At 38.3% G+C, this 25,378-nt stretch overlaps 1 protein-coding gene across 4 annotated transcripts in view; it reads right to left on the bottom strand.

Annotated features, from left to right (window-relative positions):
* Window positions 1–11,778: 11,778 nt before the first annotated feature.
* The window catches only part of LOC126106899 (nuclear RNA export factor 1-like), a 299,293-nt gene continuing 285,693 nt past the window's right edge, over window positions 11,779–25,378 (bottom strand). For 2 of the 4 annotated variants that reach the window (XM_049913313.1, XM_049913314.1), the window contains exons 15-16: window positions 17,843–17,979; window positions 11,779–12,374 (exon numbers count right to left, since the gene is read on the bottom strand). In XM_049913313.1, the coding sequence (XP_049769270.1) occupies window positions 12,269–12,374; window positions 17,843–17,979 (243 nt within the window). In that variant the 3' untranslated portion in view covers window positions 11,779–12,268. The remainder of the gene's footprint in view (window positions 12,375–17,842; window positions 17,980–25,378) is intronic. The other 2 variants (XM_049913315.1, XM_049913316.1) reach the window with 1 other exon arrangement.

Below are 25,378 nucleotides of genomic sequence, written 5' to 3' on the forward strand. Positions count from 1 at the left end.
GTCAACCTTTAAATTCAGTATGGCAGGAATTGTGTGCAGCACAGATTCGATGAGTCACAGGTAGGTTGCTGGAGGTTCGTGGCACCAGATGTCTATGCTGGTAGTTTGTTGCCACGGCTGGGGCCCCATACTGTCCCACATGTGTTCCATCGGGTGCAGATCGGGTGAATTTGGTGCCCGAGATGTCAGCACGAGTTCACTATCCTGCTCCTCAAACCACTATAGCACAATTCTGGCCTCGAAATACAAACAATAATCCTGCCAGAACGTGCCAGCAACGCCAGGAAAGACATCGAATACAGATGGGTGCGTATTATCCGCAACAATGTTCACGCAGCCCACAGTTGTGGTGCCTTCAACTACTGCTGTTCATCCCGTGGAAGCCCAGATGAATGTCCGCTGTAGTGTAATACTGTCCCCACCTCCAACCGTAGTGTGATGCAGATTTCGAGCAGCCATTTGCCTATTCGACGGTGCATCTGGACACGATCGTGAAAGTGATGTAATGAGAAATGTGATTCTTTTTACCAGGTGACACATTTCCATTTGAAATAATGCACTGTAAACCACTAGCTGTACAAATACAAATTTATTCCTCTACTGATTTTGCTTCACAGAACCATTACCTTGGAGGGCTGTAACGATGCAATAAACCCAATGTACAATAGACAGACAAATACATAAAAATGTTCTGAAAACTGATAGTTGGAAGGTTACTTACAATGCTGGACATTGATGATTCATACATTTGTATAAGTACAATGGCACCTCGCAATAAACTTGCCCATGTTCATTCACACAATATTTGGTAATCATTATGGCAACTTATGTCAGAAAATCCTGATCACAAACTTGAAATATGATAGACATAATTGTCAGGTTACATCTTATATCATGGCTGAGTGCCAGAGATAGTTTAAAACAGAACTCACAAAAACATATGATCATCAAGGATGAAAGACTGTGGTCAGGAATGACCATAAACCGTATAGTCTGTTACTCCATGTCAACAAATATGGCGTATCCATATAAATGCAAATCGGTATATACACTGGCAGTTAAAAAAGACAGCTGCAAAAAGTCAATATAAAATGATTTTGACCTAAAATAATCACAAATAGACTACCAATACATTTTTGACTACAAACAGGAACAAATAATTAACAGTATGCAATATCACAACTAGTTAATACACCAAAGAAAAAAAAAAAAAAAAAGAAAAGAAAAAAGATGCACCATGGAAGAATAATGTGAATGGGGTGGAAATTGGTAGGTGTGATGTACACATACAGAGAAATGCTCCAAACTTTCTCAATCAGGGATAGAGATAGGCACTCTGCTCCTGAAATGATTCAAAGAGTCAGATCTTTCTAGTGGATAATGGATGATTCAGAAAAAATGAATGGTAGCTCATGTGATTACTGAATGCATTTCTGGTGGTTGTAATGAGTGGGAAGAAAATTCTGCAGCGGGCTGCTGCAATGGTGTCCCACATCACATCCTTAAGAAAACGTTTCCCAAGCTACAAAAAAATGTGTTATAGACCATGTGGCAATGTGGATTTGCAAACCCTATTAATACTTGAAGTTTTTCTCATCTATGAAAACAGAAAATAAAGAACGCTCCGTTTCTTTCCAATTTGTTGGCTGTCGGGCAGTATCCATTCAGCCATTTCAATAGTAATACTAATTATGGCATTATGAAAGCACAACGTAACACCCAGTCTATGGGTGGAACAAAAATTTCTCGACTTTTCAGGGAATCGAACCTAGGAACCTCCATTTTCAATTCACTGCGCTGTCCACACAGCTACCGAGGCAAACAAAAGTCGAGGTCTTCAGAATGATACAATAATGCAGAAAACACCTCTGGCATGTGTCTGTTCTTGATTTCAAAAGAATATCAATTTACTTCAGATGCTCAATAAACGTTTACATGCTTTTGAGAAGTTGCTACTTTTTATCCTTTGACTTAGCATTGCACTCACTCATAATGTGTTGCCAGCAATAGCAGCCTTCAGCCACCGCGTAGTCGGAGCCTGTTGCAAAGCGATCCAGGCATCACTCCCCTCTCAACAGCTCAGCACTCCCCACCACTCTCATCGATTGGACCGTAGGATCTCTCACTAGCTTACTGCTCCCCAGTCTCAGGGATCAGATTGCATGGTAGCTCATTAGCTCACTGCTTCCCACGAAGCAAACTAGCTCTCGTAACCAAAATAGCACGGAGCAGACCACTTGATGACTTGAGGTGTCTCTCTGTTCTCTGCGTTCTGGGCACAGCGAAACAGCTTGCAACTCGCTTTCATGACTGAGCACTTCTCCATCCGAGTTCAGCTCTTAATTCTTTATATCCTTACTTGACCTGCTCTAATCGTCATCATCTTGTGTTGTGTTGTTGCTCTTTGGTTTTTTGTTGTGTGAGTGTTCTTATTAGGTGTACTATTATGCCTTCTTCTATGTCTGTTGTCTCTATAGTTGCTTTTGTTGGTTTGTCAGTAACCTTTTTGCACCTTTTTTTTTTTTACTTTGGATGGATGAGATACTGAATGTAATGGTTATTTTAACATACATGATAGTCCATGTATACAGGTTGTCTCAAGATTAATGGTCAATATTCAGAGATACGACAGGAACGATCATTTGAAGCAAAAAAACTTAACATGGACATATGCCCTATTCCAAATAGTTTCTGAGACAAAACATATTTAAAGCTCCTTTTTCTTGAATAACATGAAATCTGCAACCTCTAATGAAAACTTGTTGCAGTACAAAATTAAACTACATGAAATTTCCTTTAAAAGGTTCCTATTAATTTTTTCTCAATGACTTTTAGGTTGTGTGGAGAGATCGAGAAAATATGGAAATTCCTGCACAATGCACTTGTTTGAGTCGTAGGTAAGCCAATTTGAGGTAGTTTCTTGACCTGATAAACCACGTGTCCTACATCAAATAATTCATCTCAAATTCGTCTGCACTGTTATGCTAAAGCTACATTGTAAACAATGACAATGTACTGAATAATAAAGAAAATAAGTAACAATATACATTAAATGTGTTCTATCTTGGAAACCATTTAGAAGAACGCATATGTCCACATGAAGTTTTTTTTGCTTCAATTGGTCATTCCTGTCATATCCCAGAACATTGACCATTCATCCTGTCACAACCTGTATATTATGTTTATTTTTTTATTTATTCATTTAACCTGAAAAGATTAATGCCCTCAGGAGTCCTCTTACATCAGACCAGATGTAATCAGATGTAATTAAAAAACATATTAAAATCACAGTTACTTACAAAATCATAATATTTTTAAAATGATATTTCTTATTCTGCTCTCCGCACATAGTAGGCATTTGCCTGTTACTCTTTCTTGGCTGAAGTAGTTGATTTTCTTCGGACTTCCTAAATATCTGCTGTGCATTGAGAAATAATTATCAACAATTTTGGTAATCTGTTGTCTTCCATTCTTTTGACATAACCCTTCTAGTTGTTTCTGTATTCTTTAATCTGCTCACTTAAGTTTTTCACTCTCAGTTCTTTTCTGATGTCTACATTCACTCTCCCCTCAGACAGAATGTACCCAGCTACTGTTCTTAGCAATCGGATCTCTAGTGCTTCTATTCTGATGGGACTGAGGGTATCTACTGTGTTGTCCAGGAAAGAGCTTCAAGGTCTAGGGAGCAGTAGTTATTACGAGGAGTAGTGGATCAACAATAAGCTCGAGTATTTGGACTGCAACACCGTCCTGTACAGTAAATGCTGAGCTGAAGGATTTTTCGACAGCGTTGTCAGCTCGAGAAAGAATTTTTTTGCAATTACCATAATTTATCTCTGTGAAATAATCAGTAAGTCCATGTTTTGTTTACAGTTCAACGAAGTACTCTAAAGTACTGGTTTAGTTTCTTGGTTGGGACAATGAAATCAGCTGCAGCTTCTACTTTGCTTACTCTTCCCTAGATCACACAAGCTTTTCCATAGAGCATCTGGTCTTTATGTTTTAGATTAATGTATTGACATGTCTTAGTTATCATTCCTCTCAGTTTGCTTTCTGCATGTAATCAATTTTATTTTCATGTTTAGGAGGTCGTTCGAGAGTCTGATGTGCAATGACTCCGACATTTGTGGACTGTTTTAGCTCTTCCATTAGCCAAGGTGTAGGTTTCCCCTTCAGGTTTCCTGTCTTTGGGGGAGCATATTTATTATGTAACAGAGTTAGTTTGGTAATGATGTTGTGAGCTGATATTCCAGGTATGAATTTCTTTGGTTTGGGGGCCTGACTATAGGCTGCATTATGGATAAGTGCAAGCTGAAATTTGAAGAAGAAATTACACAATTGAATTTCACAGTGAAGGGGCAAAATATTTATGTTAGTGTTCCTAGCATTATTTGTGCGATCCTGAGTCAAATCAAATTCTGAAAGGTCCATTTTGAAACAGGCTATCCTGCCTACTTTCAAAGATCTTTAGAGGATGCACATTAGGCAATTTTTTCTTTTCTTTTTTTCCTTTTTAAAGGGATTTGATATTGAGAAACATATATTTGTCTTGTTTGTCTTCATTAGTATTGGATGTGAGTAGCATGGTCAGTAATAAGTCAAAGTGTTTGTATGCCATTACTCCACCTTCTCACCTGTTACTTCTGTGATGCCTTAGGACAGTGGAGTCCACATTTAGCGAACTGGAGAGAACACTTGGCTTGAGCCAAGTGTCCAAGTTCATTAGAAGAAAGACATGGTTGTTGATATTCTGAAATATATGGTGGAATTTGTTGAAATGAGTTGAAAGTGATAGCCAATTATGTTCTACAGTAAAAATACAAACACACTGGTAGAAATAATGGCTGCACGAGAGGACAAGTTCGTAGTCCCTAAAGCACGGACTTTAGAGTTCATTTGCACTGTTTCTCTCCAGTCTTTATCTGCACCATTGTCCTGTCATCACTTGTTCACATGCTGTGTAGCCCAAATTCGGGTATCGCACGATTCAAAATTTTTATCCTTCAGCAGTTAAATCCTCAAATATTGTCAGGCTTGTCTTCACGAGTTTCTTAATAACCATGATTGTTTCAGACCTTTTTGTCTATGATACAAACTTCACGACTGTCAGTCTAGGTTTCGCAGATCACAAATTCCTACATCCTACTCTATAACTTCTGATTATAGTATGTGCTGCATGTATATTTGTTCTCACTTTAAGCTTTTACAATGTAGAATGGCTATGTTAATAGCAAATGTTTTAACTTTACCAGTGTACTTTCAGTGCTGCACAGCAATACATTATCCACATTGCCTCCGCCTAGAAGAATTATGAGTGATGTTCAGTAACATTTTACCAAAATGGAAGAAAAAGGGAAATGCCGCTAACTGTCAGCAGATAATTGTCATGGCATCTGGCTCGCCATCAAACCTGAAGAGTCATATAAAATCGAAATATTCTTCAGTACCCCTGGAACAATGTGGGTCGTCACAAACCCGATCGAGATTGTCATCAATCGATGCAGAAATTCGAGAAATCATTTCTCGTGAACTATCCTCCCTCTCTGCTTCCACCTCGGGTGAAGGTATCCTCCCAATAAGGCAAACTGAGTCTCAAGCACTATCCAGCCCATCAGTGTTGTCAGATGCTGGACCAAGTCCTGATTTATCTCCTTTGTGGAGCCCTCACCCTCAAGTGCTTTTCATTTACAACAACCAATAAGTATTTTTTTTTTTTTTTTAATATTATAAAGCCGTTCACATTAAGTAAATGTATGCCATTAGATGTACAGTTTTTAAAAATGATTTGCAGTGTAAATTAAAAATTTTTGGCCACCGAAAAGGTAGTCTGCTGTACATCTGATGCGTGGATGAGTGCAAGTAACGTTAGTTTGAGAAGCGTGAACTAAAGTCATACCTTTTAGAGTTCTCATAATTTGAAGACAGACAGATTGCAGAAAACATCTCAAACTGGATAAAGCCTGTTATCCAAACACAATATCAATTTTAAAATCACTTTCATAATAACAGAAAATGTGTCAAATATAAAATTAACTGCCATGCTTTTAAATTTACATACATCCCATGCTTTGCACATTCTTTAAATCCCACTGTACAACACAAATTCATAAGTCCATACAGAGGCCTGTTGATGAACTCAAACGAGTTTTTGTGTTTCTTAAGGAGAAACCCTTTGTTTCAAGCAAACTTGCTGAAATGTAAGAAAATTAAAAAAAAAGACCAACTGAAATGAAAACAAGATGTCCCAACCAGATGGAACTACTTACAAAATGTCGAAAAGATTCAATTTAAATAAAGATCTCATAATTTCTTACCTCACTATTTTAGGTGGAAAATCTGTCACCTTGAACTTACAAGATACAGGCTGGGAGATAATGCAACAGGGTTTACAGATTCTGAACATTTTTGATGACGTAACCGAGGAGGTGCCCTCACACGAAACAGTCTCAGTTTCAGTAATGAATATCTTGCCAAGATTAATGAAATAGCAATAAAAAAAGAGTATCCTCAAGAAACAAACTCACTGGTTGATAATATACTTAAGGGTTACCAGAGTGGTTTGGCATTATTTCCAGCAACGAAATGGTCAGCCAAGCAACGTTACTTGACTCCCGATTAAAAGGCAAGGATTTTCAGATGACAAAATATGTCAGAACTGCAACATGATGGCTGTTGCAGAAATGAAAGTGTTGGTTGTTCAGTAAGAAAAAACAGAGCTCATGTCTCAACCAGTTACCACCATTACACACGAGACTTCTTCGATCTGGTAGGAGTACAGTGAAACTATTAGTCAATTTCTAGCAAGTCACAACCAGGAAAATGCAGATACACTTCAATTACAGTTGTTATAATGCTTATATAGTATTTTTCCCAATAAAAATATCAAAATATAACAAGAATCAGTCTTCATTCTTAAAATTTTTCCACTTGATAAAAAATATTTATTATTTTGTTGTAATATTTATAACTTTTGCAGCAGATGAATTTTAAAACTGTTGTATCTGAAAATTACTAGGGATTTAACACAAAATTATCGCTCCTCTTTATATGTTCTTTCAAAATACGGCCAAATCAGATAAAAAATACTGGTTTAGTGACTGAATTAAGAAGGCAATGTACCTTCCTTTTACTTATTTTTGTGAGTGAATGGTGAGTGGCTAATCACGAAAAAGAACTAGTTCATTCCAGTGAATGGCCAGTTCTGATCCAAACTCTGAAAAGAACAGTTTCCCCATGTCTAATTAGGGAGAGATCTGGTGACATTGCTGGCCAAGGTAGGGTTTAGCAAGCTCAAAGACATGCAGTGGAAACTCCCACCCTGTGTGGACAGGTATTGTCTTCCTGAAATGTAAGCCTAGGATAGCTTGCCATGAAGGGCAATAAAATGGGGCACAGAATATTGTCCCTGTGGTGTAAGGGTGCTGCGGGTGACAACCACAGGTGTCCTGCAATGGAAAGAAAAGTATGGCAGGCAACAGTGAGGTTGGTACCCCACCACTATTCAGGACATCTCCAGATAGTCTTCGGCCTGAAATCCCATTGACTGGAGTAGAATTGTCTACAGTGTTGAGCCCCATTCGAACTGAGCCCTGATGACCGGCGCAGATGTGTCTGGAAATGACAACAAGGAATGATGGTCTGGGTGCAACTTCTTCCCATAGCAGAACACCTTTGGTTATCACCCGTAGCACTCTTATAGCATAGTAGTACGTCAACGAGATTCTACACCACATTTTGCTGCCCTTCCTGGCAAGCCATCCTGGGCTTATATTTCAGCAAATAATGCCTGTCTGACACAGTGAGAGTTTTTACTGCTCGTCTTGGTGCTTGCCAAACACTTTCTTGGCCAGCAAGGACAACAGGTCCTTCTCCAATTGAGAACTTTCTGAGCATTAAGGGCAGGGCCCTCCAACCACCTCAGGATTTTGATGGTCTGACATGTCAATTGGACAGAATTTGGCACTATAGCCCTCAGGAGGACATCAACCAACTCTTATCAATCAAAGCCAAGGTGAAATAACTGCTTGCATATGGGTCAGATGTGGGCCAATGCATTATTGACTTGTTGGTTTGTGATTTTCTCCCTTTAAAATAAATCATCAAATTTTTCTGAAATTGTAATTGTTTGTTTGTCTGTACATGAACATCACTTTTACCAATTTCCACCCCATTCAGATAATTCTTTCATGGTGCGTTTCTTTCCTTTTTGTCTTAGAATGTTTATCGGTTTATGGTCCAGGTATTATTTGACCAGCTAGTCTAAAATCTTACACATCTGTACTGCGCTCTCTGTCTGAAAATAAAAAAAAAAACTTTTGTTTACAACTGTTCAATCTCGATGGTCCCATTCCTACTGTAATCGTCAGGTAAATATGGAGACGTCGTCTGCTGCAGAAACTCATATTTGACAATGTGCACTGAACAGAATGTTCCGAACCACTTGTGCCTGCTCCAGCACTGAACTCGGTCATCAGATCTCCCACAGATTGCAGCCTGCCCGGTTTTACAGAGGTGGGCAAGCTTCTGACCTCCACGTTCTGAAATGAGGCACACAGATCCTACAGTTTTTCATCTACTCCTCATTTGACTGTCATTCAACCACTGTCCACACAGGCTCACAACAGTAGCAAGCAAACAGCTTTGCTGTTTCTGTTATGCTCATTAGAAGGTGCCTGGCCATAACAACCTGTTCTTTGTTAAAGTTGCTTATGTATGTATATCTCCCCATTCAGCTCTCTTCCATGTACAAGATATGATCAAAAAGCAATGGGAATCTTTTAATTTCACAGGCTTTATACATCCTATTTTCAAATTCTTTTTTATCTTGTTGGTACATGTGTTCCTGATGTATCTATGCATTTTCAGCTGTTTTGAATTTTCAGTTTATTGTTGTCAGTTAAAAAGGTTATATGTATTTTTGAGTGCCCAGCAAACTTTTACTTTCGAAAAAGATGGATCTGCATCTACATCTACATCAATTACCTGCAAATGACACTTAAGTGCCCGGCATAGGGTTCATAGAACCACCTTCACAATAATTCTCTATTATTCCAATCTTTCCAATCTCGAGCAGTGCGCCGGAAGAAGAAGAAAGGCAGGGGGGGGGGGGGGGGGGGGGGGGGGGGGGGGATGGTGGAACCCCTCTATCTTTCGGTACAATGATTATTTCTCCCTATGTAGGTTGGCATCAGCAAAATTTTTTTGCATTCGGAGGACAAAGTTGGTGAATGAAATTTTGTGAGAAGATTCCAACATAACAAAAAACATCTTTGTTTTAATGATGTTGAGCTCAAACACTGTATCACGTCAGTGACATTCTCTCCCTTATTTCGCGATAATACAAAATGTGCTGATCTTCTTTGAACTTTCTCGATGTCCTCCGTTAATCCTATCTGGTAAGGATCCCAGACCCTGCAGCAGTACTCTAAAAGAGGACTGACAAGTGTAGTGGAGGCAATCTCTTTAGATCTGTAACATTTTCTAAGTGTTCTGCCAATAAAATGCAGTCTTTGATTTGCCGTCCCCACAACATTTTTTATGTGTTCTTTCCTATTTAAGTTGTTCATAAATGTAATTCCTAGGTATTTAGTTGAATTTATTACCTTTAGATTTGACTGATTTATCGTGTAACCGAAGTTTAACAGAGTCCTCTTAGCATTCATGTGGATGACCTCACATTTTTCATTATTTAGGGTCAGTTGCATACACATATCTTTTATAAATCATTTTGCAATTTGTTTTGATCGCCTGATGACTTTACTAGACGATAATCGGTAGTATCATCTGCAAACAACCTGAGATGGCTGCTCAGATTTTTCCTAAATCATTTATATAGATAAAAAACATCAGAGGGTCTATAACACTACCTTGGGAAACACCTGAGATAACTTCTGTTTTACTTGATGACTTTCCTCCAATTAATATGAATTGTAACCACTCTTAGAGCAAATTATGAATCAGGTCACATAACTGAGACAATCCTCCATAAGCACATTATTTCCCTACAAGCCACTTTTGTGGTACAGTGTCAAAAGTAGAAATACGGAATCAATTTGAAATCCCTTGTCAATAGCATTCAAAACTTCGTGTGTGTAAAGAGCTAGTTGTGTTTCATAAGAACAATATTTCCTAAATCTGTGATGACTTTGCATCAATAGACTGTTTTCTTTGAGTTAATTCATAATGTTCAAACACACAATATATGTTCCAAAATCCTACTGCATATCGAAGTTAATGATATGGGCCTGTAATTTAGCATATTATTCCTATTAGCTTATTTGAATATTGGTGTGATCTGTGCAACTTTCCAGTCTTTGAGTATGGACCTTTTGTCAAGTGAGCAGTTGTATATGATTTTTAAGTATGGGGCTATTGCATTAGTACACTCTAAAACTTGCAGTACAATTTGCTCGAAAAAAGGAATAAAGTGCAAGACCACATTCAAAATGTTGACTGTGGCTTTTGGCAAATCTACTATGAGGAAGACAATAGTTTACAGGTGGTATAAACATTTCAAAGAGGGTTGAAATGACGTTGAAGGCAACGATCAGCCTGGACGCCCTAACACATCAATTACTGGTGACAATATGGACAAAGTAAAGAATATTCTGGAAAATCACAATCAGAGAGGTTGCTGATGATGTCGGCATATCCTTTGACTCATGTAAAGCAATTTTTCAGATTTTTTGGGCATGAAACATGTAGAGCAAAGTTTGTTGTGAAATTGTTCAATTTTGACCAAAAACAATGTTGCATAGACATTGCTCAGGACTTGGTCAATGAGTCTGACAATGATCCAGAACTTCTAACAAAGGCTATAACTGGTGACTAAACATGGCAATAGAGGTATGACATCTAAATCGAGGCTCAGTTGTCCCAATGGAAACTGCCCGAAGAGCCAAGACTGAAAACAATTCGACAAGTTCGATCACATGTGAAGGTTCTTTTCACAGTTTTCTTCCATTACAAATGGACAGTGCATCAGGAGTTACTGTCTTATGGCTGTATGATCAATAAGGAATACTATGTGGAAGTTATGTGTCATTTGCTTGTAGCAATTAAAAAAAAAAACAATGAGAATTTTGCAAAACCATTTGAGGAAATTACATCACAGTAATGCTCCCATTCACACCTCAATGTTGGTTTATGATTTTCTTGGAAGAAAGCAAAACTGTTACATTGCTTTAGCCACTGCATTTGCCAGACATGGTTCCTTGTGACTTCTTTCTATTCCTGAGGCTGAAAAGAACCATAACAGGACATCATTTTGCCACTATTGATGAGACAAAAACACAATCACTGGAGGAGCTAAACACCATAACAAAAAGTGAGTTCCAGAAGTGCTTCCAGGATTGATAAAAGTGCTGCTACAAGTGTATTGTATCTGAGAAGGTTTACCTTCAAAGAGACAAAGTTGATGTTCATGAATAAATAAAGATTCTTTAAAGAAAAAAAAATTCCCATTACTTTCTGATCACGCCTCATACACACTTTATACATTTCTTACCATGTCATGTGTCCGCACCACCACCAGGCAGCATTTGATTTCATGCTGGACAGTGGTCAGTGTTTCGGTTTGTTGGTGTTAAGTGAACTTTATTCGCAAAATTCTCTCTCTGCCCCGTGAATGACATTGCTCAGAAATATTGGATAAATTATGCAGGATGTGTGGAAAGACAGACACAGACAGAGAGAGAGAGAGACAGAGACAGAGAGAGAGAGAGAGAGAGAGAGTGTTTACACACAGACAGTACAGAAAAAACATAACTCAAAAAACTTGGAAATCAAGTTTTTTTAAAAGGATTTCCCACATATATTCTTACGAACTTGAGATGAGAGCACTGGAATATGTTACACACACATTCATACACTGGGAATGTGAGTAAAAGAACCAATCAATGTTCACACTAACACTTGCCACTTCCACATTACATGCCAGAATTGTGAAATTATGTTTTCCTAAAGAGTTGTAGCTTAAGGACTCACCATTACAGACCAAGTGTGCACCTTTTCTTCCTAATTTACCCATTATTGAAAATTACAAGCATACAGACAGCTTAGTGTATAACCCACACTGGAATGGTTGTATTTAGAGTGTGTATGCCACACATAACTGCCACCCAACACCCAAACTTCTGCATACCTCGAAATACACACACACTCACAGTCACAACAATGTTTTTTACATGTTCTTGCTTTTGTTGTATAGTCAACAACACATGCACACAGCACTGTGATTCTTTTTGTAGAGCTGAGTAACTTTTCTGTCTTATATTGAGTTGACGAATGCCGATTTTGGGATTTTGCTCGTCTCATAAAGTTCCACAAAAATTTCGAGGGCTTCCTTCAAATCCCAATCAGTATCCTCCAGGCATCTGAGAAAACAGGAAGCATTACTTTCTAAAGTCAAGCAAACCCAAACAAGATGAATAACATCAAAGTCGCTACAGGATGAAAGCAGATCAAAATTAAATTTCAACAGACATACTCAAGAATGGCTAAATGCAAAATGGAGCAAGCAATATTCGTAGCTGCCACAGTGGAATGAAGCATAGCACTCATTCCTCATCAGTCATAAGATGGCAAGGTGAAAAGTTCTCAGATTTGCAGGGAAATTGTGTTTACAGGTAAAAACGTATTGACTTTTCAATGTAGTTCTTCCCTAAGGCAATGCACTCTATCTAGTGATTGGCTTCCACCACTAAGATGTTATGCTGAAGTTGGAAAGTGCTCCACCTGGTGAATGGGCAATAATAAATGCTTCACTTGTGTAAATGTTTAGGAGTAAAGGAGACCATTCAACAAATAACTGAAGTACTGAAACATCAACAGCCACAGAAACACCTTGTCACATTTCACCTTTCTGTCGAGTTAAAGTGTGTGTACACACAAAACTAACTCTCCCACCCTCTCTCTCTCTCTCTCTCTCTCTCTCTCTCTCTCTCTCTGTGTGTGTGTGTGTGTGTGTGTGTGTGTGTGTGTGTGTGTGTGTGTGTGTGTGTGTGTGTGTGCGCGCCAGCTGAACACACAGTACTGAGATTGCCTTTCAAATGCAATTACAGCATCGTGTCTTCAGGCAGCAAAATGCGTAAGAAAGCAGTTGTGTGTGTGTGTGTGTGTGTGTGTAAGTGTGTGTGTGTGTGTGTGTGTGTGTTTTTCCCTCTCTTTTGTGTCTTCCTGTTGTTGACTCACCGCTGCTTCTACTATGTGGTGACTGGGCTCCTTTATTCCTAAATATTTACAATCTACCAGAACCTTTCTTACTATATTAACACTTCACTTTTCATATTCCCAAAGCGTTTTTGAGTGTCAGTGAATTATCTTGTCATGAGATATCTCCCTCCCCCTTTTAATTTAGGGCTCTTCTTAGGTATGTTTTCACACATTTCATGTGGAAAACTTCTTAGTATATTATAACCTTGGCAAGGAAACTCTTTCACTAGCCACAGCCATTCAAACACAGTCTTTTTCACTGAAGATCCATCAGGTTAAAACTACATAGATTGCTGCCTCATTTGCGGTGCATAAAATCAGATAGATCTGCATAAAATGGTCCAAACACTGATTAGGTATTCACTTTATCACTTTCAATACATACCTTACATAAAGCTTTCTCACAGTTAGGTATATTGAAAGCACTGTACTCTTTGTTTCCGATATCCCTCTGACATTAATTTCGCACACTTTCAACCCTGATTCTGTCCAATTTCAGATTGTACAATATCTTTATTCTTTCCCAGTGTTGATGGAAAGTGTTGGATTGTTTCCCGTTATGAGAAAAATGATTTTTAAAATGGTGTTTATGTGCCTATTTGATTGAGAGGTCCCACATTAGTCTACTGCGATATTTGTTTTATTGATCTGTATTAAGAGGGACAGTTTGTTTCAGGGTTTGAAAAAAATGATTTTTAAAATGGAATTTTACATGGGCAATTTGACTGAGCAGTACCAAATTAGTCTACTGTGATATTTGTTTTATTGATCTGTATTAACAAGAACAGTAAAACATGATGAATAACCAGTATTCCAGGAATGACAGCATTGCCCAGGCATGTGTTGACTGCTTCTGCTGTGTAGCAGCACTGTTCAGTCATTACTGGAGTACCAATTATTCTTTCTGTTTTACTGTCCCTGTTAATACATAACAACAAAACAAATGCTGCACTACACTAATTTGGGACCACTCAATTGAATGGGCACATAAAATTCTGCTTTAAAAATAATTTTGCTCATAGCAGGAAGCAAATCGACGCTTTTCGTCTGCAACGGGTGCTGCATGACTTGATGATCATTATTTATTGGGCTGACTCCAGCTACACATTACAAAAATGATACTACCAATACATGCCAAAACACCAGAGAAAATGCCCCTAGAGACTCGTAGGAGACACACTCTATATATATCACCAGGATCTCCTCCTAAACCTCTGTATTGATTTAAACAAAATTTGACACACAAACAGCAAACTTCACAAGTATCAGCAATGTGCTGCCTATGAACACAGAGATCCAATAGGTGTGGAGATGCAGGCAAACTGTATAGGATGTCCTGCATTATCATCCTGCTTGGCAGGACAGCCTACACATCCGGGACAAAAAATCGGATTTCAAGGCCCAAGACATGTAGGCTGCCAGGCATGACAGGCCTGTCATCGCAGTGGTTTCAGCCTGCTTGTGGACCAGTTTTGCAGGTGGGGGTGGGTATCATTTGGGGAAGTCTGAGATGGATAGAGAAGGGAAAGGGCAAAGAGGACAGGGAGTGGAGGGGGGGGGGGAGGAGGTGGTCAGGCAAGGGAGAGAGAAGAAGATGAACGGGGGGCAGACAGTTATTGACAAAGAGATGAATGAATGAGGGAGGTGGTTGGGTAGAAAATGAGGAGGAGGAGGAGGAGGATGATGATGATGATGATGATGATGATGATGATGATGATGATAACAAGGACGGGATGGAGTAGAGTGGGGGGAGGAGTAGGTGATGTGTGCATTACATGAGCTGAAATGTAAGCTGTCGAAGCCATGGGGAAAAAGCTAGCAAAAAACAAATATGAGATACCAAAACACGGAGGCCAATGATGCCACCCCTTACAATGCAGGAGGAGCAGTGCTGTCCAGTTGTAACTAAATTGCATGTGTTGAAACACACAATGCAAAACCTCTTCCTGTCTCGGCTCGACACACACTGAGGGCTGAACTGGGAGATAGCCAGCACCAGCCAGACCTCAACCGCCAACCACATAAATAGGCAACTAATAATTAAGGTTGAGGTAAACTTTTAGTTTTGATGCCTAAGTTAAAATTTCCTCCAAGTCTCTATCTTCATTCAAGCAGAAGATAAAGACTTGTATAATAAGACCAATTTTTCAGAAACTGCCTGTACCTTCAACTATCCTCCTTTGAACCTTTCCTACACCAAGGAATGTTTTCTCTGTGCACCTGGATTCTTTTCGTTTCAACATAGTTTATAGTGTCAATCTTTATTCTTTCCTAAATCCAGAAACAGCTTCTAAATGATGTTTATTCTTAACATTTAACAAAGTTTATTACCACATGCTTCAGGACTGCTGCTAATCATGATATTCCTTCGCATTTCCCTAATTGGCAACCATTTTACTTAAAAAATCTTGCTGGTAGTGTTCGAGACTCACAGTAGAAACATAAAACACTTTACAGTTGTTCTTTCACCTAGTTCCAGAATTAGTTACTAACTCAGCAAGGATAATCATCTGTATAAATTGTGTTGAGTACTGACCTGAAAATTGCTTCAACATACAAATTCATTTTACACATCCTATGCAACTTTTACATAATCTGAAACCTTTGCCCACCAGTCTCAATACTAATGCAGTTAACACCCTAATCTTATTACTCTTACATGCCACAGTCGAGGCCATCTGAGGGAGAGCTCTCGATGGCATTAAACAAGCGTGTCAGGAGGCTGTGTGTTGACATCTCTGCTCTACCTACCTTAGCTGGACATTGTATCCCATAACACAAGTTTAAAGCCTAATCTACGAATTCCATAAAAAATATTTTTTTAACATTGGTAAACTCATTTGAAAAGAACATCTATGAATGTAAAATAGCACTAATGCTAAATTCTTTGGATGTTAAGTATCATTAGGCTACAGTTAATCTTGACAAAGCAACAGATTTACACTTCATAGAAAATATGTTTTTTAATTCAGTGACATGTGCAAGGGTTTTCATGTCTGCATAACACCAGCAACCGACATACTCTTGAATCTGCTTACAGTGGTGAAGCCTTAGTTTACCTCTGTTATGAACACACACACACACACACACACACACACACACACACACACACACACACACACACTTCTTTCCCTTTCCAAACTGACTATTCCTCGACGCACCCTATCAATTGGTGCCTGCTTTTCGTCCAATTGTGCCATAAGAGTCTTTTCACACCAGTTTAATTCAGTACCTCTTTGTTATTTATTTGATCTACCCATTTAATCTTCAGCATTCTTTTGTAACACTAGCTTTTATTCCATTCTCGTCTGCACTCTTTATTGGCTATGTATCACTTCCATATTAGGCTGCACTCCAAACACTTATGAGAATGCATTTCTTACTATTGCGAGTCTAAATTTTATATCCTCTCTACTTCAGCCATCATAAGTCAATTTGGTGCCTTAACAGCGCAACTCATCTTATTTCCAACTCTAATCAGCTGAGCACAGCAAGGCTTAACCTGAGAACATCACACTCTTTTTACTATGATTTATGTTCATACCGTAACCTCTTTACCCATTCCATTCAATTCCCCTTCTGAGTCCTTTGCTATTCCTTTAGAAATACATCATGTGCTATATGTCCCACACTGAAGGAGAATCTACTAGGAAGTTGAATGAATTAAGAGAAGTACATAAATGTTAGAAACTTACATACTATAAGCAATGCTCATCCCAAATTAGTAAACACTGTTATAAATGCAAGACTTTTACTTCATGAAAATTTTCCCTTGCAAATATTGTATAATATTTAAGATATTGATATGAATTACAAGGTCATCAGCAAACTGTATAGTTTTTATTTCTTGTCTCTGAACTTAAATACACTTTCCAAATTTCTCCTTGGTTCCTTTTCTGCTGGCTGAATGTACAGACTGAATAACAAGGGGGACAGGCTTTGTTTAGAATGTGAGTGCCCCCACCTGCACCCTCTCCAACAGAAAAAAAACATGCTATATAACACTTTAATATTTTTTTGCCGAACAAATTGATGATGTTTTCATTTCTTACTCAATGATCCCAAGGCAAATAGTGTATGACGTCTAATGTGAAGTGCCTACATTAGGTAGCTTACTATAACAGCATATGTTAGGTATATAGGGAAAGATGTTAATTTTATGTTAATGTCTTATGGCCAGAACAAATAATAAAATAAAAATCACCTGTCACCATGTATCCCAACTTTGTGCTTATCAAAGTAATACACAGAATATGAACATTCCTTAAGTGTGTTATGGTTAACTTTGTTTGTTGAATATTCAAGCTTACTGTCTCTGCCTGGTGCAAGACTTTCCACTGAAAGACACTGTGGCTTACATGTAACCTGTACAATGAGTACATATCTAGCCCAGTGTAATGTTTGTGTTGTTGATGACAATAGCAAAACAGAAGCTTCGTCTCTGTCCATCTGCAACCACTCACAAAGATACCTTGATCTGAACAGGCTGCCTCCAAACCACTGCCACCGCCACTGTAAGGGTGCCTATCAACAACTTTGTCAACAGAGGCAGAAAATATTGTATTTGTGATAATATTTCCCCCACTGTCAATGAGTTATACATAATATGATGTAAATTAATGGTACGTACTTTCGTGACCATGGAGCTGACATACTAGTCAGTTGCTGAACCATTTCGGCCATGGACTCCTTCTCACATTCTGACAAATTAGGCATCAATCGGTTTTTCTTTAGTTTTTTAGATGGTCTTACAAACCTGAATGCCTCCTGTAAAAAACACACGTCTTCTGATAACACAGTTAGCCGTTCAGTTAGTCATACATCATGTTCAAAGTATCCCAGCTTGAAGAGAATCTTCAATGACATGGAACAAATGAACAGAAGTAAATAAATGTAAGAAACTTACTATAAACAAAGCTCATTCAAAATTAGTTAACAGTGTAATAAATGTAAGAATTTTACCTCATCAAAAATTTCTTCCTTGGAAATATTGTAAAATATATAAAATATTGACATAAATTTTCAAAAATATATATCTTGTGCACCCTCAACTAATAATGAAACCTGCACTAGCCACATGCGGTAGTACTGCTAAAGCCGCTCAGAATCTCAACTTTGACATTAGTTGTGGTGTTGATGAATATTGTGCACCTATCAGGATGAGTAAAATGCGTGTGTCCTGATTGATGTACAGCTCAACAAAGTGACGTGGATAATCTTACAGTTAGATTAGATTAGATTAGATTTACTTTCATTCCAACTGATCCGTAGTGAGGAGGTCCCCCAGGATGTGGAACATGTCAGAAAAACAACAATACATGAAAAATATTTACAACTAAAACAAATAAGCTAATGTACCATTCCACAGGTCCCAAGTGGAATGATCGTCATTTTTTAATGAACACTAAGAGTCATTTTACAAATACTAATGCACTGAATTTAAAATAAAAAAGTTTTTTATTTATTTATAAGGTAATAAACATGTAATACAACTACTGTAATACTTATTTACAATAAACACATTACTGCACTGGAATGGTGCAGAAGTTAGATTATACTTACACACACACACACACACACACACACACACACACACACACAAATTTTCAGTGAACACATTACTGCACTGAAATTGTGCAGAAGTTATGTTGTACTTATATACCAATCAGTTGGTTTTACTAAGAAATTCATCAATGGAGTAGAAGGAGTTGGCCACCAATAAATCCTTTAGGCTTCTCTTAAACTGAATTTCATTGGTTGTTAAGCTTTTTATGGCTGCTGGCAAGTTATTGAAAATGTGTGTTCCTGAATAATGCACACCTTTTTGTACAAGACTAAGTGACTTTAAATCCTTGTGAAGATTATTCTTATTTCTAGTATTGATTCCATGAATTGAGCTGTTGGTTTGAAAAAGTGATATATTTTTAATGACAAATTTCATTCAGGAATAAATATATTGGGAAGCTGTAGTTAGTATCCCTAGTTCCCTAAACAGGCTTCTGCAGGATGTTCTTGAGTTCACACCACATGTAATTCTTACTGCACGTTTTTGTGCCCGGAAAACTTTAGCTTGGCTTGATGAATTACCCCAAAAAATAATCCCATATGACATTATGGAATGAAAGTAAGCATAGTATGCCAGCTTTTTCATTTTTATATCCCCTATGTCTAACAAAATTCGCATTGCAAAAGAGATTTGTTAAGACGCTTCAGCAGTTCTGTGGTGTGCTCCTCCCAGTTGAATTTATTATCAAGCTGTAATCCCGAGAATTTAACACTGTCCACTTCTTCTATCTTCTTGTCATCGTATGGTTATAATAGGTATATTCTAGTCATCGTATGTTAGACATATACTCTTGGGACACCCCTTACAAGTTCTGAACTGCATGTAGTGTGTTTTTTCAAAGTTTAGTGACAAAGAATTGGCTAGGAACCAGTGATTAATGTCCACAAATATTTTATTGGCTGATCTTTCTAAGACTACACTTGATTTGCTATTTATTGAAATGTTTGTATCATCGGCAAACAAAACAAACTTGGCATCTGGTAATGTTACTGATGAAAGGTCATTGATATACACAAGAAAAAGTAAGGGCCCCAAAATGGAACCTTGTGGGACCCCACATGTAATTAGTTCCCAGTTGGATGATGCCTGATAGCTTGATACATGTCTCTTTCCTAATAACACCCTTTGTTTCCTGCCAGAGATATAAGATTTGAACCATTTTGCAGCATTTCCTGTTACGCTATAATATTCTAGTTTACTTAAAAGGATATTGTGATTTACACAGTCAAATGCCTTTGACAGATCACAAAATATACCAGTTGCCTGCAATTTTTTGTCTAATGAATTAAGCACATTTTCACTGTAAGTGTAGATAGCCTTCTCAATATCAGAACCTTTTAGAAATCCAAACTGTGACTTTGACAGTATGTTATTTGAGATAAGATGGTTATAAAGACGACTGTATATTACTTTTTCGAAAATTTTTGAGAATGCTGGCAACAGCGAAATTGGATGGAAATTTGATGCTATTTCTTTATCTCCCTTCTTAAAAAGTGGCTTAACTTCAGCATATTTCAGCCATTCAGGAAATATTCCACTGATAAACGACTGGTTACATAGATAGCTTAATATGTTAGTTAGCTCAGAATCACATTCTTTAATTAACTTTGTTGATATTTCATCATACCCACTAGATGTTTTTGATTTTAAAGATTTTATGATAGACATTATTTCTGTTGGGGTAGTGAGGGTCAAATTCATATTATGGAAGTTACTTGAAATGTCTGGTCTAAGGTAATCCATAGCAGCATCTACCGAACCTGACAACCCCATATTTTCAGTAACAGTTATAAAATGTTTGTTAAAAAGTTCTGCAACACTATACACATCTGTCACCAATGTATCATTTACTCTTAATGCTATTTGTTCCTCTTCATGTCTGGTTCTACCGGTCTCCTCCTTCACTATATCCCATATTGTCTTTATTTTGTTATCTGATATGACTATCTTTTCCTTGTAATATATTTGCTTTGACATCCGTATTACAGTCTTTAATATTTTGCAGTATTTCTTATAATGTGCTATAGCATCAACATTGGAAATGTTTCTGATTGACAGATACAGTTTTCTTTTTGTTTTACAAGATACCCCTATTCCTCGAGTAATCCATGGTTTCTTTGTAGACTTTGCTCTAACCTTGGTAAGTTTTGGGGGAAAGCAGTGTTCGAATAAGGTAAGTACTTTATTAGCAAAAATGTTATATTTTTCATTCATGCCATGAGCACTGTAAACATCAGTCCAGTGAATGTCTCTGAGGAGTGTCCTAAAATAATCAATTTTTGGCTTACTGATTACCCTCTTGAGCTCAGATTTAACAGATTTTATATCCTGTTCAGTATTAACATTTAACAGAAGGAACTGCATGTCAGGTCTGAGAGGCCATTGACTATTGGTTTTGTAATGTAATTTTGTTCATTGGACTTTTCTATAAAGATATTATCAATGGCTGTTTGTGAGCAAGTGGCTATCCTAGTGGGGAACTTTACTGTGGGAATTAAGTTGAATGATAGTGTTACTAACTCAAATAAGTTGTTATTGGGAGAGTCTTTAAGGAAATCTACATTGAAATCACCAGCAACCACTATTTCTTTGTTTTTGGTTGTTAAATGGGCCAGTACAGCTTCAAGGTGGTTTACAAACAGATAAAAGTTACCTGCAGGTGCTCGATATACACTTAATATTATGAAAGATTTTTTGTGAAAATCTAATTCTGTTGCACATGCTTCCATATGCTGTTCTAGGCAAAATTTATGAATGTCTATGTTCTTAAATTTATGACAGTTCCTGATGAATGTGGCAACTCCTCCTTTCTCCATTTCTGATCTACAAAAGTGAGATGCTAACCTAAACCCTGTAACACTTAAAAGTTCTATACCAGTGGTCACATGATGTTCAAAGAGGCAGATTATGTCAGCTGGGTTTGAAGACTCTAATTCATCTATGCAGATAGTTAATTCATAATTTTATTTCTCAGTCCTCGAATATTTTGATGCAATAAAGATAGCTGACATTTCACATTGACTGAGTTAAAATTGGGTGGAGTTAAAATATCTGCTGACAGTTGAAAATTCTTAGCCAATGGCTGTTTATGCTGATGTAATAAGCTGGACTTATGTTTTTTGATTTCTTTCTCAAACTGAAGGTTTGTCTCAGTTCTAACTTCTCTTAAAATTTGCTTTCTTTCTCTCCTCCCTACCCAAAAAAGGGTATTTTCTGAATCCTATAACCACTGGTATTTTACCACTCATGACAGTGCCTCCCCCCTTTAACTTTCCTGCTATTTCCCCAGCCAATTTACCCTTCCCCTTCCTGTTGAGGTGAAGGCCACGCCCAGTATAATCCCACCTACTGAGAGAATCAACATGAACCACACAATGTGTGACCCCGCACCCGACATGAGCAGCCGTTCCAGCTCTAAATTAACTCTCTTGACAGAAGAGTTCAAATGAGGTCGGTCATGGCGACCAAGAACAGATACAAACTCAACACTAGTATGCTTCGATACTGATGCAATCTTCGCCAGGTCACACTCTATACTGTACCCAGGATCTCTGTCAATACTGTTGCCTGCCCCACCCACTATAACCACGGTGTCTTCCTTAGTGAAATCTTTGCAAAGTGATCCTAAATCCTCTGTCACCTGCTCCAGACCAGCACTAGGTTTAAAAAAGTTGGTGACCTGGTATTCTGATCCTAGTTCATCCTGCAAAAGTTGGCCAACACCTCTTCCATGGGAACTACCTAACAACAACACTTTCTTTCTCTTTACTGATTTCCCTACATTCTTACTTTTCAGTTTGCTGCTGAAAGTTTGTTGTGCCCTGTCTACACCTGCAACTGCTTACACCTACACTGTGGCATCCAGTGCTACCATAAATAGGCCCTCCCCATCACATATGCCTAGAAATATAACGAAGGAAGCAAGGAGTTTCCATAAAACTACTGACTTAGCAATCCACTAATTACTACAGCTAAGTGTAACCCTTAAACAGCAAAAGACATTTTTCATTGCTACAGACACTTGACCCTGACGACTGGAAGTGATATGGACAGACAAGGAAACTACACTGATTGATGATGCAACTCAGCAACTATCAGACTTTGAATTTTTCCAAAGACTGTTGGTGCATGAAGAGAGAGCTGGTGAATTGTATCATTGCCAAAAATCCAACATGGGTCCAAGGCGAGGTTCAGACAGTAAACCACTTTTTGTTATGTGCAGAAATTTGAGTATTGTGGATTTGCTTGAAACAGATTATACAAACGAATGGCTGAAAAAATTAAAACTTAGTTTGTACTACTAATTGTCTATACATAAAACATGAAGTCTCAAATATTACATGTACTTCAAGGTGCCAAATTCAAATGTAGTATCTGACAATTTCTTTAGCAAACGTTACATAAAAATAACTGTCCAACTAATGACAAAATCTGATAGAACTGTGAATCGCACACAGTGTATTTTTAATGAGACTAGGACAGTATTTTTAATTCCTTTTTAGAAACAGAACAGAATAGCTATTTCAAAAATCTTACCACGGTTGAGAACATTAGTCTAGTCACATAATAATTAATTCTTAATTTTTCAGTACATATGTTCCACCAGATAGAAAGTGAAGAACCTGTACAATTTAGTTAGGCCAAATCCAAAATGCAGTATTTTCTACATAAAATCCAGGAAATTCACAGCATGTGGTAACGAGAAGATAACAAAAAACCTGCCGATGACATTGAAACTTCAGCAAAACATGTCTAGGGAATAAAAATAAAATAAAAAGGCGGACCCTGTCCAAAAACAAATCTATACTTACTCAGAGTAATTAATCACTGCAGATTTCGTTCGGGTGAGTAATTTTGTATACCTCGAGTGTGAGGTGAAAGACCACTGTAGTTGTCAAAGCACAAGCAAATCCACCAAGATTTCCAGAAGACATTCCAAACTGCACAGTCATTAAAGAAATGTTCACAGCACCAATATTTGTATTGTTTACAGTGATCTCAGATGAACTATTCTGATCATTCATTTTGTAAAATTGGGCCGCAAGTGATTCTGCTAGGAAACAGTGATAACTAGACCGTGGCTTGTGAGCTGTAGGGGAGCTGGACTGGTGAGGATGCTTGTCAATGCTTCTGCAGCCTAACAGTAAATGCCTAAGAAATTTGGAGAGTTGCTCAGAACTTATGAAATAGGAGATTGGTTAGCAGGTTCAACAGAACACAGAGCCAGAGTGTTCCACAAGTTTGACAGACAGCCTTCAACATTTCAGCACAGCCGCTGGTATTATTATTCGACTGCAGTTTTGAGTAAGATAATGGAGCTAATAGTTAGCTAGAGGAAGTGCTGCTTCCTTGAAATAGTTTATTAAAGTAAGATTGAACTATATTGATTCTCTGGAAACTGATTTTGGTTTAGCTTTCAAAGCTTCATATTTCCAAGCTGTTAACAATGCTTTTTCTTTTTTATAAATTGCTGAGGATGTTGCAAGAAGCCAGGCAGCAGTGAATGTTTTTATTGTAGTTCTAGGGCTTGGAACCTCTCTGAAGTCAATCGTGCTGCTTCAGGGTGTGATCGGTGTCAGAACTGTTATTTTTTATGTCCATCTTGTGGATAAATGCAAGGCACGTGACAAATCAAAACGTATTTAAGTGATCTACACTCGTGCTCATAAATTAAGGATAATGCCGATACGTGGTGAAACAGTGCTCTGATGGGCAGTCTGCGGGTTTACATCACCTCAGGGTACGACCGTGCGGTGCATCTGACCTGCGGCTGTTGCACGGTGGTGCTGGCAGCAGTCCACGTACACGGAGGTGTGTCGGTGCATCTCAGAGTACGGTGCAGCGAGTACGTGTGCACACATTTTCAGACGTGCTAATAGTGACCGTGTATTGAAAATGGCTCAAAGATCACATATTGATGACGTTATGAGGTGTAGAACGCAGGGGCCACCGGAGGCTGGTCAAACACAGCAAGTCGTAGCACGGGCCCTCCGTGTGCCGCAAAGTGTGATCTCGAAGATTATGGCAACGATTCCAGCAGACGGGAAACGTGTCCAGTTGCTACAGTAGGGGACGTCCACAGTGTACAACACCACAAGAAGACCGATATCTCACCATCAGTGCTCACAGATAGCCACGGAGTACTGCAGGTAGCCTCGCTCGGGACCTTACCGCAGGAACTGGAACAGTTGTCTCCAGACACACAGTCTACAGACGACTGAACAGACACGATTCATTTGCCCGGAGACCTGTAAGGTGCATTCCACTGACCCTCGGTCACATGAGAGCCAGGTTACCGTATTTACTCGAATCTAAGCCGTACTCAAATCTAAGCCGCATCTGAAAAATGAGACTCGAAATCGAGGGAAAAAAAAAATTCCCGAATCTAAGCCACACCTGAAATTTGAGACTCGAAATTCAAGGGGAGAGAAAAGTTTTAGGCCGCACCTCCAAATTGAAACAAAGTTGGTCCATTGCAATATGAGACACAATTTAGGCCGAATGAATGACGATACAGCTACAGTAGTTTGGTTCGAGTCGTACGATTAGCAGTTAAGCTTTACCAGGTAGCCATTGCTATGAGTCAGGTGCTCCGTCCTT

The sequence above is a fragment of the Schistocerca cancellata genome, chromosome 10 (genome assembly GCF_023864275.1).
Source record: "Schistocerca cancellata isolate TAMUIC-IGC-003103 chromosome 10, iqSchCanc2.1, whole genome shotgun sequence".
Lineage (NCBI taxonomy): Eukaryota > Metazoa > Arthropoda > Insecta > Orthoptera > Acrididae > Schistocerca > Schistocerca cancellata.